Below are 15,634 nucleotides of genomic sequence, written 5' to 3' on the forward strand. Positions count from 1 at the left end.
GCATTCTGGGACACACTGTTAATACTTCTCTTTTCATTGTTAATACTTCTACTAATAAATTATTATTATAGACTGGAGCTGTACATCAAACAGCTGTGTTTTCACTTATATTATGTGAGTTTAATGGCCTGACTGGGAAAATAAGACTCTCAAATCTGCAATTCTGACTTTACTACAGGGTATAAAAGCGTTCACAGAGCAGATGAGGGAATTCCGGCTTGTTTGGCTTTCAGTAGCTACATGGTCTGATACTTTCATTCAGCCATGGTTTTTGAAGAAGCCAGGGTGCCAGATTGAGCAACATGTCTAGACACCGTGTTCCAAACCCCCACCAGTGTTGTGTAAAAACGTGTTTCCCATTCTCAGTTTTAAATACACTTCCTTGTACTCATGCCCTCTGGTCTGTGTTTCACTGTTCCTTCTGAAGAAATCCTGAAACTGACATTGTCGATGACTTCTTGGACAAAGGATTTTGAATTCTTAGATCAGATCTCCTCATATTTTCTCTTTAGGACAAGATAAGCATGGTTGTTTCTCATGATACTTTCTAAACTATTTCACCTAGCTTTTGATTTTATGTTTTAACTTTCACATTTTGATCATGATTTTATTTTTAAAAAATCAGAGTCAGATAGGAATGATGGAAGATTTTAAAACAACTAAAATAGGAACATGTGAATAGATACAAACGAAGGGAGCCCATTCGGCTCATATGAGCCAGTTGGAAGTGCAATAGGGAATTCCAGGAAGTGACATCACCACAGGAGCCTCACTTTTGCTCTGTGTAGAGTCTGAAGCTGTACAGCCAGGCTGACGAGCACTTGGCTGCCTCCAGTTACTGCTGTGCAAAACCACAAAGGAGGAGGCCTTGCCACAACAGGGGCATAACACTGCTGGAGTCTGGTAAAGTAACAAACTGTCTAATCGCTCCATCACAGTGGCAGAATAGCGGACACAGTACTAGATTTTGGCTTTCCTTTCCTAAGGAGAAGAATTTGGTTGGTGAATTTATATCACAGGCTCGGCATCAGACTGTGCTCAGAATCAGGATGGGACTGCTGTGATGATGTCACTCCCTGGGACTTGAGCTTGGGGCTGGCCCTTTGGCATAGCAGGTTTGATCCTTGTTTGTCCTGTGCAGTTCTGGCGCTGGTGCTACTGGGTATGAAACTGTGTGGGAACTGTGACGAAAACATCTGGCCTAATAGACAAGCCATCATTTGGATGTCGATTGACGGGACGCAATCTAGCATTCAGTTTGAAAAAACTCACTAGCGGAGGAGATCAAGGGCATGGCGGCCTGTACAGGTTCATAGGAAGAGTTTGTTCACTGCTTGAAGGCTCGGCTCCTAACAATATTCTAACTGTACAGCTGATGTAACAGCCTACATTGCATCAAATACCTCAAAAAGGAAAAACATCACTTCAAGGGACTTCTGATTAACAGCCTAATGAAGGCTTGCACTGTCATATCAATCCGATTTACAACTATTACTAGTTTATTATTATTTAAACTATTTTTATCTCCTGTCTCCATGGAAACCACACAGGCCTGGGCCCGAGCTCCATCTGTTGAAACAAGTTTTTTTTGTTATCAGACACAGCGATGCAGCCTGACCTGTGTCCCTCCACTGGGACGATCTGGTTGGAGTGTCCTGCTTCTCCAGGCACAAGCAGCGCTGTTAGGGACCGGATCTTGTGCAGTTGCGCAGAGCCCAGACTGGAGACCTGAGCAGTGCGCGGAACTGCTATGCTAACCTGACACCCTGCACGGCTTCATTTCATTTCATTCAATTTATTTTTATACAGCGCCTTTCACAACAAGGTTGCCCCAAGGCGCTTAACAAAGCTGTGTGACAATACATGACGTTACAATACAGGAAGAGAAAATTCCAGAAGACAACGGAGGAGAGGAACCAAAAACTCCTCAGTAAGGAGAAAAACAAAACCTCTAGTGGTCCAATGTCAACTGGCTGCCCAACCCCTTTGGGCATGCTAACACTATACAATTAAAAAAAAGGAATTAAATGAATGAGAGTATTAATCCATCCATCGTGTGTTCTGTGTGCCAGTACTCCATGCAGATCTCTGTAGACCAGAGATCTGCATCCTCACTGAGACATACTGTAGAAGAGTCTCAGCCATACCGCCCCTTACCAAATGCATGGCTGAGCATACGAAAGGTAAGCAGGTAGGTTAGTAGGTACTGTAGCTTTGCAGTCTGCGGTGTAGGAGACCGTGTAGGTGTGAGTGTGTGGGTGAGTGGGGGCAGTTACCTTTCCGAAGCTGCCCTTGCCCAGCACCATGAGGAAGTTGAAGTCCGAGAGCTTCATGCGGTCCCGGTTGCCGTTGTTGTCGAATTTGGAGATGGCGTTGGAGGAGGAGCTGTCCATGTTCTTTGTCCCAGGACCGATCTTGGCTCTCTGGGAGAAGTCAAACAGAGGGAGAGGGATCATGAATGAAGGGGACAGGGGCAGAGAGAGGGACTGGGGACTGTGTACTACCCTCCCATAATCGATCCACAGCAGAGCCAATTCCAATAAACAGTTGCGTGGCTCAATATGACTCAGTTCAAACCCCGGAATGTTGTGCAAACCCCAAAGTCAATAGGGAGGGTCCAGAAAATGACACAGCATGGTTTAAGAGCCCTTCTCTGTTGTCTTCCTGTAGTTTTCATATGTGATTTGTGATCTGAGAGGGGAGAGATGTTAAAATGAAGCTAGAGCACTTGTCACCCTACTTGTTTCTAAGTTGACCCTGTGATCTCCTGGTGTATGATGTGTGTATCTAACCCGGAGAACAGCCCAAGCCCATACATCAGACAGCCAGGCTACTTCACTGTGGCCCCACGGCCACCTGCTTTTAAACCAGCATGGATACCATTCTGACTCCCTCTGTGTCACCGTCAAAACAGTCACGCAGTAAGTTGCCCAGGGCTCTCCTCTTTAGTGAGTAAGATACTGTAATACAGGGGCACCACTGTTCAACAGGGAAGTATGAAGCCGTGCACACAAGTAGAAGCAAGGTGGAAGTAGATTCACAACGGAGGATAGGAGCTATTTCTTTACCCAAAGGGCACGTTGTTGGAGCCATTACCCTGACGTCTGGGAAGAAACAACTGGGTGAGATTGTTGCATCAATAACCTGCTATCTACCAAATGGCTTAGATGGGCCAAAAGGCCTCCTCTGGATGGTAACCTCCTTCCCAACACAAGGCTGGTCCACTTTACAGCGGTCACACCCCTCTTTGCACCCCCTGCAGGAGCAAACTCCACGGCTCGTGACGATGCCGGAGAGGTCAGAGACCGAAACAGCAGCCCCTCCTCTGAGTGTAACGAACGCCCTGTCCACGAGGTAGAGGAAGGACCCTGTGCGTCGTTCTGAGAGTTTTAGGAGATCGGAAGACGGGTGCAAGGGAGAGGAGTTCGATAGCTCCTGATCCAAATCGCTGGGCTGAAGTCAGGAGTCGAGGGACGAAGGTAGAATAAGTAAGACCAGAGTTTCAGTCAGAGGGGATCGAAGGCTTAATATCCAAGTCACTGGGCTGAAGTCGGAGTCGAGGGGCGAAAGAAGATTAATTCCCAGACCAGAGTTTCAATCCGTGAGAGACTGTTTCAATAGAAAACGACGAGGTAGGAGCTTCAAGGATAGAGGCCAATACCGAGCACAGACCTAAGGGTAATGAGGGTTTAAATATCCCGGGAAGTGGATATTTAAATCCGAAGCGAATCATTGGGGAAGGGCGGATTGTGCGGACACCCATCTCCAGATCCCAGCTCTCTTCCTGTTACCCAGCCACTGGTTAATTGGGCCGCAGTCAACCCTGCGATCTTGGAATATATGCAGTTTTAATGCTCAGAAGCAAGCGGTACTAGCATGAAATTCCCAGTCTAGCATGAAATTCCATTAACCTGGCTCCTGCGGGTCCGATATTACTGGCGCGCAAGGCCTCCCCGCTAACACGAGCGGGCTCTGGTAATCTCCCAGCCCTGGCGACGCAGTCCGCGTCTCGGTTTGTTTCTCCGTCCGTCTGGGTCTTCCTTCCTTTCATTTCCCTTTCTCAGCCTTTCCTCGGCAGCGCAGCCTGTCCTCCGTCAAGGTCACCCGCGAGCCGGTGCCGAGGAGCCGCAGGCACGGGGGAGAAACGATCTGACGAGCGGAATCAAAGCGCAGCAGCGTGGCCAGACTCACAAAAACGGAGCGGCTCTCTGAATTTCGCTCGACCTCTCCCTGCCGCCTCCCTTCCCCTCGCAAGAAACACGCAAAAATCGATTTTGTGCTCCCCTCAAGGTCTGGTGCGTTGTAACAATGGCAAGACTTACAAGTTTCCACTTATTTATTTGCTGTCAAGCTATCTCGTTTTATATGGAGCTTCATTTCCTTCAAGGAAAGATAATTCCTCTTTTTTTTTCCTGGGGGAGGGGTGGGTTATTGAAAACTCACGAGCGGTAATCTCTTAAGAATTCCTCACAGTGCAGCGCCCTACTGTGCCCGTGCTTACAAGCAACTTGAATTGCTCCCAGAGCTGTAGTTCCCAGGAACAAGGAAAGAACAATGCCTCCTTCCCAGGTTATCAACGTTTACACTTAAAGTAAGCTGGTGTAAACAGAGGTTAGGGTGAGGATGGCAAACCAAGCTGATCTAGAAACCCGGATTGGGCAGTGTGCAATGAAGAGGAGGTGGATCAGTGCTCTTAGGTTGGATTTTAGCAGCTAATTGATCTCCTCCAGTCAAATAATGTAACTACACATAATTTTTGGCAGTTCTTGTTGCAACCACAGTCCCCAGAAAGCAGTAAAGAATGATCTGCTATCCTCGGTCACCTGATGGCAGGACAGCAGACAATTGGTCGGGTGGTAGTTAAAAACCAGGAAGTGGAGGCTTCCAGTTGTCAGCTCATATCCGACGGCATATCATGTCAGATCCTCAGCTATGCACTGAACCAGAAGGAAGATGGATCAAGCCAGTGCCCAGCCAAGAAATGCATGGATATTGGTTTGTGAGTAGCTGGATTAAGTCATTTTTGCTTTAGCAAAAGCATTTGTATTTTGATATCGGCAAGTCATTTAGATGCCCAAAAGGACTTGAGCCAGAGGCACTAGATTTATGTTTTGTGTGTTATGGAGGTTCATCACACTATAAAAAGAGCACTATTTTTACCATACTACCTCAGATCCGTCTATTGAAAGATCCCAGAAGTGTCACAACAGCTTACTGAGATTTATAGACAGCGTGCATCGGCAGACGGGCATACTGGCCAAGATTCGTCTTCAAATTGAACAAAGGCTGCCTGTGAAGCCAACAATGATACCTCTCTGAGGAACAACAGCTGAGCCAGTAAGCAAACTAAAGCTGGAAGAGACAGTGTAGGAAAAACACACAGAGAAGGAATGCTCTTCTTTAAGAAAGGGCATGAGCTCTAGGGATACTCTCTGCATCAGCTTCCTTGCCAATTAGGCTGTTGTTGCGAAGAGAAAAAAAAACTGTGAGAAAGGCATGGTGCTTTTCATACTGAAGCTTCACGCCTCAGTAACTAGAGTCTCTGCGCTCTGCCTCTGCGCGCAGTCTCTTTAGCTGAGACAAGGGCTGTGTTTTTTTATTTCCCCTGTTTTACTCGAAATCCTTTCTTTTGTGCTCATTTGAAAGTTATTCCCCTGGAGAGGCACAGAGTAAGCATCACAGCATCGATTGAGCTCGGCTGCTGTGATAACCCTTGGCACAGAGGGAGTCTCCCTCTGTATCCTCATCTCCTCCACTAGAATCTTCTGCTTTATGGAAATGAAAGGTTGCGGTACAAGAATTTCTACCCTAAAATGTGGGCTGTGAGTTAATGGGATAACACATTCATCTCGGACATAGACTGAGGCAGGGAGCTGTAACAGGATCTTTGAATAGGCGGGTCTTGGAAAAGATGGTCACAGCTGTCAGAGCAGTAAAAACCAAACAAATAACACAAAAACCTTCCTCACTCCAAACTCTAGCCAAACAGTCTCTTTCAATCACCTCTCTATAAACAACCAGGGAGCTAGGCCTGGCTTCAAAACATGTCTCTCTCAAAAACTTTGAAAAAATCCCTCTTTGAAAAACTTTACAACGCGTCTATGGGCTGGTTGGTCTGCAACTTCCTTGCTCCCTTCTCCTTCCGACGCAGAGAATTACAGAGGCTCTGCTTTCCTCCTGGACAGCACAGGTCCACAGCCTCTGGAAGACCCCATGATTCCTTGTTTTACAATGCCACCTGACCAATTCCACCAATTGCTTTCTGGGAAATGTACTGTAGTTCAGACAAGAATCTCCATCTTAACTTCATCTACCGCCGTCTTACAGAATCTCATGTGCTTAACTTGGGAAAACCCGTGTGCATGCTCCTTCTCCTTAAAATGCGGACATATACTCTGGAATGCCACAAGAAATTTGGGCATGCGAACTAACCAGGGCAAGATCAAGTCCTTGTGGGACAGTCTCCTTGTTTCTCCCTTGCTAGTTTTGACTTTAGATATGTAAAAACCAAATGCACTATATATATATAGGCGCATCGGCTTCATGTACAGTTTCATCGATCCAAACTGACTCTTTTCACCCAACAGGACATGGGCTGGTACTTCTGGAGAAAGAGATAAGAACTGGCAACGCCTAGTTTATCTAAACATTTCCTAAACTAATCCAGATATGGTACGGTACATACCCGTAGCTAACAGTGGATTTCTGTGGTATAAATAAGTCCAATTTCCTTTAATAAGACTACGCTTGCCATGAGGCCACGACTCTCACTGCTATAAAACCACAGTAAAATTAGATAAAACAGAGAATCATGGTGACATATCTTACAAGTTGTGGGAAACTGAAAAAAAAGGTAAATTCACAGTACAGTACATGCATGTGAAAGCTACAAAATAAATGATGTAAATTCACTGTCGTAAAATCTTACATGCTATTACTGGTTTAGTTCAGGCGAACGACTGAACCTGATCACTTCCTTCCTAGCCAATGAGAGCTACTGCTCACACCCATAATTCCTCTGGGTCTCAGAGCCCCACCCACAATCCAGAGTGCATTCAGGGACTCCACCTCTAAAGGCAGGAGATGAGGGCTGGCAGGGGTCATATCCTGGCCCTGTCAGTCATACCGAAGGCGGCACAGGTCTGGTTAAAAATTAATTGCAGGAGATTCTTTGCCATTCAGCTCAAGGAGAAGAGGCCCTAAATAATGAATAGAGCTCAGGAGGAAGTAAATGACATTGGCAAAAAAGGGGAAAATAAACGTGGAGAGGTACCTCAAGGGGAGGCCAGAACAAGGCCATTAGCATTTTTAATGTATTTTCAACGCGGCCAACTTCTGCCTGAGTGGGAGCCCATCTCTCCCCCTGACAGGCAGTCCGCAGCACTCTGAGGAGGGGGGTGGGGGGGGCGTGTGTGTACGCGAGTGTGGGGGTGGGCGGGGGGTGGGAGGGGGGGGGCGATTCTGTTAATGAGGAGATACAGAGACAGAGACATGGGGAAGGCACGCTCTCCACATCTTAATGAAACTCCGCTTGGAAATTCTGTTTGTGTAAGCATGATTTTAGATTATCTCGCTATCAATAGGTACGGTCTGCGGCAGCCTCTGGAACAGACAGAGAGGACCTCTCGCTACACTGCAGCAGAAATTTTAAGGAAAAACCGTTAAAAAAAAACTCCAGAGGATTCTACTCTGCCCTTGACCGTGACCTCTAGTCTGGATGTTTCTAAGGTGAAGCAGTGACTGAGATACTGTATGCATGGTTGAAACTCTGTTTTAATATGTCCATAAATCTATCAAAGATTTATAATTTGGCCCCTGCATGTAGATTTAATTTTTTTTTCTGTGTGCCTAATAAATGAGTTCTTTGGCAATATTACAAGGATGGAGATAGGACTCCAATGGCACAGCAGTGAGCTCTGCTTCAAGTTACATGTACACATTGCACTGATGAAGCAAAAATGAAGTATTTTAATACTGTTTTTATACTCTACATGGCTCAAAAGCCAAACTTCTGTGCAACTGCTTAAGAGATTTCAAACTTCTGTGCAACAAGGTGGAATGTGATTTCAAAATGTTGTCACTACTGTACATCTGCCTCTCCAGAAGAGGACAGTGCAAACCACCCACCTGTTAAGATTTAAAAAGTCAAGCGGAAACATTCAGTCTGTGGCCTAAACCTCGCAGAGGCTCATGTGTAATTTCGGAACATATAAATAACGCTCTCAAGCTCCCCAAGGTGACAGCTGAATTTATGCATCAACCGCCTCGGTCAGCGAATGGACTGTCTCTTATCACATCGAACTGTGATTTTTTTCACAGAGAGAGATGAGGTGATCTCAGTCACAGCTCATAATTCACACTCCAAGACTGATGCACTTCTGATTTGGATTAGCCCTGGCGTGAAGATCAAGCCTCTCAAGTACAGTTAGCTTGAAGATACAGAAATATGTATTGTACAAGTAGAAGACCTTTAACTGGTATCGAGATAACAGTGTTGGGGGTTCTCAGACGCAGGTACAGCACAGAGCAGAGACTAGGCTCTTAAAGGCTTTCTAGTCCGTTCACATGTCTAAACAGCAGGTACTGCAAAACGTGAAGCTGCCGGTCTTTTAATCTCAGGCTCTGGCATCTGCAGACGAATGTGTGCGTTTTTGTCCGAGCAAAGAGTGGTAGTGTGCACACTGTGACTTGGGATGTTAAAAAAAAGAACTAGGGTTGACAGTTAAGGCTTGACTGTGAAAAACTAAGCACAGCTGCAGAATTACATGACAGATCAGCAATATAACACACGTGTACAGTGTTTTGACGAAACATACAGTACTAAGGTAAGGCTAGCTTTTTCGCTAGCGAGCCTAATCATCATATGAAGCTGCACTATCTCAGTTAGCAGGACTTTGGTGTGCATCTCCCCTGAAGATATGCAATGAGTTGCTCAGTGTGACCCAAAACCGAGGACTTACCTCCAGATAAGTCCCTATCAGGGCTCCCTGTACCCCCTAACCCACTTACAGAAAAAGCCTTTGAATATGAACATGTACAGGAACTTTGAAGGTTAAATGCCCGCAACAATCTTCTTCTTCCCCCAAGAACAGCACTGACAGTCCTACTGTATGTCCTGAAGCCAGGATTCTGAATGAGACTCCTCACCGTATACTGGCAAAACGTCACCATCTTCTCTGCGCCTCTCAGCAGCAGCTCCCCAGCTGATCCACGATCCTGATACCTGTTGCCCAATGTCCTTCTTTGACTTTCACGCTAGACTGAATCTGTTTACGGGCAGGGGATGGCTTCTCATTTAGCTCGGAGCTAAAAGCCACAATTGCTGGTGGGCTGAACGGAATATTATTCTCCAGCAAACAGGCCAGATGTGCAAAATGAATGGCAATTTTCGAAAAAGGAGGGGAAGTGGATTTGAACTGTAGGAGAGCTCCTCTCTGGTGTAATCTAGCACAGAGCAGTGTATCATTGAGAATTATGCCAAGGACTGTCGCAAGACACCAGCGAAGCAAGTGCTCTCCAGCTCCGACAGCACCACCTCGGGCGCAGGAGAGACAAGAGAGCCAGCACACGTGGGTGTGAGCGCCTGTTTGGCTTTAGGAAAACAAAAAGAGACACGAAAAAAAAAATCGTGGCGGGGCGATGGAGGCCCGCACCAGGCCTACTCACCTCAAACTTCTGCCTCAGCTCCTCGTTGCCCTCTTCTCCCTCGGGCGGGACCGGCACGTTGAAGTACTCGCCCTCCTCCTGACTCAGCAGCTTGAACCTGCGGGAGAGGCGGCGGCCGGCTGTTAGAGAGCGTGGACAGAGCGCCCCCCTGTGGCCGGGCACATCGACACAGACCGACCCGTGCGATCTGGGCGATATGTGACCGGCTAAGAAGCAGGCAAAGTGAGGGGGTGTGTGCGGTTTTAGCTCTGAATGATTTATTTATTTGAGATGGCGGGTTGCAACACTGACTCTCCCGTCCTGTGGTCTCCAAGCCAGCAGGTCACCAGCTAGGAGCAGACCCAGAGGTACCGTTCCCCCTCCGCTGCTGTGCCCCGGTCCCCTGACTGGCACACAGGAGCTACAGTAGGGGCGGCGATTTCGATAACCCTGTGGGCATGAGCCAACAGCACCTGCTGTCAAGGCCTGGATTATCAGAAATGAGTGATACCCTCCTGATGCATTTGGAAATCCCATTCCCTTAAACATCTGTGTTTGTTTTCAAAAAGCAGTTTACGCCCTGTACATTCTTGTGTTTTACTTTCCTGACCTTTTCTCTTTCTTCGGGAGAAAAGGCTGAAACCCATTAGAACCCCCCCAAGCGCGGTTTCTTTTTCCTGACCCAGTGTGGAAGTCTGCTAATGAGCCAGACTGTCTCGAAGCTTCCTTCTTAACTCCCCTTCTGCTGTGTTCGTTTTGTACGTCTTTCTTACAGAAGCGATCGCACTTATCAGCGAAAACGCTTCTAACACTCACTTGCGCCTAAATAAATCCGCTCTAAAATAAAAAAATCAGACTCTGTTAATAAACATTACATCAGACAACTGAAGTCAGCTCCTGCCCAGTGAATGGCACTTGATTCATGCTCTGTTGATATATAACACATGATAAAGACTTCATCAATAACATTTGCAAATGTCTAATGTAAAGTGTTGCTAAAGAAAGTGCAAAGAATATTTTATTTAGAAACTGCTTGGATTTTCGACACATTTTTTCCCCCCTTTTGGCAACTTTTGTGGTCAAATCATTTTCGTCTGTGAAAATGAGAAATGAGAAATGGAGAGTGTGTCTGTGTCGCTTATCCTGCTGAAACTCCCCCAGCACATGGTCTGCTTGCAGATGAGCCATGTTCAGATGAGCTATTTACTGCCCTTCGGTTCTGAAGGGTTGATAGATCTTGGAGGATCTATAGGGATCTATTCCAGCAGAATGGCCAACACGAAAGGGTCCTATTTCTGACTTTGAGAACGATCAAGCCCATCAGTCCCATCCAGGAGAGGTTGAATGGAATGTGATAACGACGGCACACAGACATAGGAGCAGCGCTAAATTCTTTTTCAACAACTCTTCTGCGTGCCGACAAGGAGACAGAACCAAGGACTGACAGGTATTATGGGTAAACCAATCTGCTACCCCTCCTTCCGCAGCCGAGGAACAACAAGACAAAATCAAAACCCCACCAGACAAATCCCCTCTTCGCTCTTTCCTCGTAATGATCTTTTTCTACCGATCAAAGAATCTAGGAGGATGTTTTCCTTTGGAACAATTAGAATCTAGGACAATTGATTTAAGATTGCGATTCATTTGATAAGCCCGCATATTTTACATCTTGAACCGGGTGGCAAAAAGAAGTAAACCATCTGTGCACTACATTCTGAACAACTGTTTTGAAAAAAAGGCTAAAAATCGCAAAACGATTGGCTCCAGCAGAATCCAGAAAACGTTTTTTCAAACACACAGGTTTCTGGGTAAGTCGTTCTACTGCTGATTTTAGACAGTGACCGCACAGTCTACGAGGAGACACTAGCTGCCTTCTTCTCTCCTCAATTCATTTAAATCCACTGCTCTCACCGTGACAGTAATTCTCAAATCGATGCGAAGCGACATGCTCAAATTGGAGAGCCGGCTGGAACAATTGTAGCGATAGGATGAAATGATCGTTCAAGACCCCAACTCATTCTTCAGCTGTTAAGTAAATGCTTTACCCCAGAACCTCTCATGCTTGCTGTGTGTCGCAGGTACTCATATACGTACAGTACGTTGGGCTGAAATGTATTCCGTTGTCTTGTCAGTGGATAAATATGCCGCATGGAGATACAGTAATTCTGACCACTGATTCGAAGTATCAGATCCCAAAAGGTGTGATTCCACCCTTACCCTAACCCTACCCCTATATCTAACTTTTACCATAATCCCATAACCCTAACCCTCAACCTACTACTTCCCAGTAACCCTAACCTTTACCCTAACTCTAACCCTAACCCTACTACTTCCCCATAACTCTAACCTTTACCCTTTCCCTTACCCTTATCCTACCCCTAATTGTTTACTATAACCCTTATACCTCTCCTAATCCTTAGTCTAACCCTACCCCTACAGACTAATTGTAAACGATAATTCAATCACTGGTAAAAGGAGTCGTTCTCAGCCCCAGTAAACAAGACTGAGATAAACAAAATCCCAAAATGCACCGGGGAGGGAACAGCAGCCGAAAATCCCACATCGGGGAAGAAACAGACTCAGCTGAGAAGATTTCACTGGCTCCCAAAGGCAAACCCCCCCCCCCCCAAAAAAGCCAGGACCAATGTTCAGCTTTAACATAATCTAAAAGGAGAACCATTTTAACAGTGACGACAGCAAGCAGACCCCTCGACAAGGCTGAAACAAAAAGCAGGGCAGAAAGAGAAGCACTCATCAGTTTTCTTCACAACAGCTATTAAAGAACGATTTCCCTGCTCCGCACTGGGGGCAAACGGTGAGCGAAATGCCCACTTCAGAGCAAATGAATTAAGATGTGCTGTTTACCCACAGTGGGGAAAAGAAAATCGAGCCTTTCTTAAATCAATAGTCATGAAGCATCAGGCCTGCAGTTGGGTGTTTCTATAGCAGCAGCTCTCAGAACGTGTTTGGCTGTGGGCACAAACACCCTCTGTACTGCACTTCCAGCCCTCTGTCATACAGTACAGCAGGCTGGTTTCTTACTTATAGCACAGCACCAAGCCTTTATCAGAGCAAATGATGGCAACACTGCAATAATGCAACTAAATGAACACAGGGAACATCCTGAACATTCATTCAAGGATATCCGGCTGCTCTGGGATCTGTTCTAATTAGCATTTCTTGTCAATTAACTTATCCTTGTCTGCTTTGCGTGCAGAGGATTTCCATACTATTTGATAACATTATTCGGAAGGAGTGGGGAGCAGCGCCGCAGAGGAACTGCACGGCTGGAGGCAAACGCCTTAAAGGTAAAGCCTAACAACCAGCTGAACCATTCAGGTGGGCCGGCAGCTGCAGACGAGCTCCCCGCGCCCCGTGTTCAGTCAGCGGGGCGACGGGGATCCTCCTGCTCCTCTAGGTCCGCGGCTTTGCAAATGAATAATAATAATTACAATTGCTTACACTTATATAGCACTTTTCTGGACACTCCACTCAAAGCGCTTTACAGGTAATGGGGATCCCCTCCACCACCACCAGTGTGCAGCCCCCACCTGGGTGATGCGACGGCAGCCATAGTGCGCCAGAACGCTCACCACACACCAGCTCTCAGTGAGGAGGAGAGCAGAGTAATGAAGCCAATTCATAGATGGGGATTATTAGGAGGCCATGATTGGGAAATTTTGGCCAGGACGCCGGGGTTACACCCCTACTCTTTTCGAGAAACGCTCTGGGATTTTTAATGACCACAGAGAGTCAGGACCTCGGTTTTACGTCTCATCCGAAGGACGGCGCCTGTTTACAGTATAGTGTCCCCATCACTATACTGGGGCATTAGGACCCACATGGACCGCAGGGTGAGCGCCCCCTGCTGGCCCCACTAACACCTCTTCCAGCCTTAGTTTTTCCCAGGAGGTCTCCCATCCAGGTACTGACCAGGCTCACACCTGCTGAGCTTCAGTGGGCTGCCAGTTGTGAGTTGCAGGGTGATATGGCAGCTGGCTGTAAATGAAAAGGTACAAATGAGCCTCACAAAATGCCTCTCTTCTGTCGCATTTAACAGTCCCGGGGTAAGACGCACAAGGTAAAAGGCATGTCTTACAAAACTGCCACAGCTCCAGGAACACTGCCTGCGCAGGCCTCTTTCTCCTGGCTCACTTGTTGCCAGTTGAAGATCCCAGCCTGTGACATGCAGCCTGGCTGCTACTTGTAATGCACGTCCAGAGAAAAACTCATTACGCGATTAATGAGCAGAAAGAACGAAAAGGACGAAGACAGCGAGAGAGAAAGCACAGCGCTCAAGGACAGGCACGGTTGCCTAGCCCCCAGCGCCGCCCCATCTTGGCCCCCTCAGTCACAGCCGCGGTCTTGGCGCTCACCAGCCATCCACTCCCAGTTTCTGCAGCTCGGAGATGCCGAAGGAGAGCGACCCCATGAAGTCGTTCCGGCTGGTGAGGTCCCAGTCCCAGATCTCCACCGACAGCCGGCGGTCCTTGTCCGTCTCCTTCAGGTGGCTGCGCGGGGGACAAGGGGACAGGGCGTCACTCCGCAGGCACGGGGCAGCAGTGGACAGCCATACGTCCAGGGCGCAGCCGCCTTGCAGCACAGCACCAAGCACAAAACAGAGCATCCTCAAACACCCCCTCGTGCGGCAGCTCGGCCTGCAGGTCCAAGCTGCTTCTGATGCAGGTGGTTATGCTGTGGAGTGTTATTTATACCGTGTCCCTGGGTACAGATCTACTTTCAGTCCTTCAGGGTTAGTATGGTAGAGTTCTGGGTTTAGATGACCACTGAGTAAGGCACACAGAGACAGACAGGTGAAGAGACGCACACCCAGGCTGACTGCCCCCGTCAACTCACAATGTGAAGGTCTCGTTCCACTCTGGGTTGAGGGAGCACTTAATGGTCTTGGTCTTCTGCTTGCTTTCACTCTTGGGGTCCGGGATCAGCTTCAGCTTGACGTAGGGGTCAGACAAGCCATTGGGGTCCATGGGCACCAGGTTCTTGGCATCTTTAACTGAACAGAGAGATGGCCACAGTGAGAGGCATCACTAACACAGAGGTGGACGCTGTGAATCCAGTCATGAATAATAATAAGAATTCCTTACACTTATACAGCGCTTTCCTGGACACTCCACTAAGTGCTTTACAGGTAATGCGGACTCCCCTCCACCACCACCAGTGTGCAGCCCCCACCTGGATGATGCGACGGCAGCCGTAGTGCGCCAGAACTCATGACTACACCACACATCAGCTATTAGTGAGGAGGAGAGCAGAGTAATGAAGCCAATTCAGAGATGGGGATTATTAGGAGGCCATGACTGGTAAAGGCCAGTGGGAAATTTGGCCAGGATGCCGGGGTAACACCCCTACTCTTTGCGAGAAACGCCCTGGGATTTTTAATGACTACAGGAGAGTCAGGACCTCAGTTTTACGTCTCATCCAAAGGACGGCGTCTTTTTACAGTATAGTGTCCCTGTCACTATACTGGGGCATTAGGACCCACATGTGAGCGCTCCCTGCTGGCCCCACTAACACCTCTTCCAGCAGCGACCTTCGTTTTTCCCAGGAGGTCTCCCACCTGCTGAGCTTCAGGGGGGCTGCCAGTGGTGAGCAGCAGGCTGATATGGCTGCTGGCTGAATCCAGCAGACTCATCAATAGCCCAGTCCTCTTGGGCTCCCTTAACCCTGACAGTCTCTTACCTCATCAGAGACACACCTCTCTACTTCCACCCTCCTCCAGCAGAGAACAGCAACAGCTGAAGTTGCCTCTTTCCACACTGCTAAGAGTGAGGCATTTCAGATTTTGAAGAGTACCAACTATACTGTATATCTCTCCATCTTACCATATATCCAGACTTTTACTGTACTGCAGGTAAACCCTCCATGTTACTGCACATCACTAATGAGCTGGACACAGCTGGCAATTGCTACTGGAAATGGTTGCTGTTGGGACACAGCAGATTAATCACAGAAAGCTTGATTGTTTTGG

The 15,634-nt window shown here is 47.5% G+C and overlaps 1 protein-coding gene across 2 annotated transcripts in view; it reads right to left on the reverse strand.

Moving 5' to 3' along the window:
* LOC148644998 (protein kinase C beta type) overlaps window positions 1-15,634 on the reverse strand; it is a 149,826-nt gene that overhangs the window by 42,996 nt on the left and 91,196 nt on the right. For both annotated transcript variants that reach the window (XM_088613099.1, XM_088613098.1), the window contains exons 6-9: window positions 14,503-14,659; window positions 14,022-14,156; window positions 9,667-9,763; window positions 2,277-2,423 (exon numbers count right to left, since the gene is read on the reverse strand). In XM_088613099.1, coding sequence (XP_088469225.1) covers window positions 2,277-2,423; window positions 9,667-9,763; window positions 14,022-14,156; window positions 14,503-14,659 — 536 coding nt within the window. The remainder of the gene's footprint in view (window positions 1-2,276; window positions 2,424-9,666; window positions 9,764-14,021; window positions 14,157-14,502; window positions 14,660-15,634) is intronic.

The sequence above is a fragment of the Lepisosteus platostomus genome, chromosome 19 (assembly GCF_059453375.1).
Source record: "Lepisosteus platostomus isolate fLepPlt1 chromosome 19, fLepPlt1.hap1, whole genome shotgun sequence".
Taxonomy (NCBI): Eukaryota; Metazoa; Chordata; class Actinopteri; order Semionotiformes; family Lepisosteidae; genus Lepisosteus; species Lepisosteus platostomus.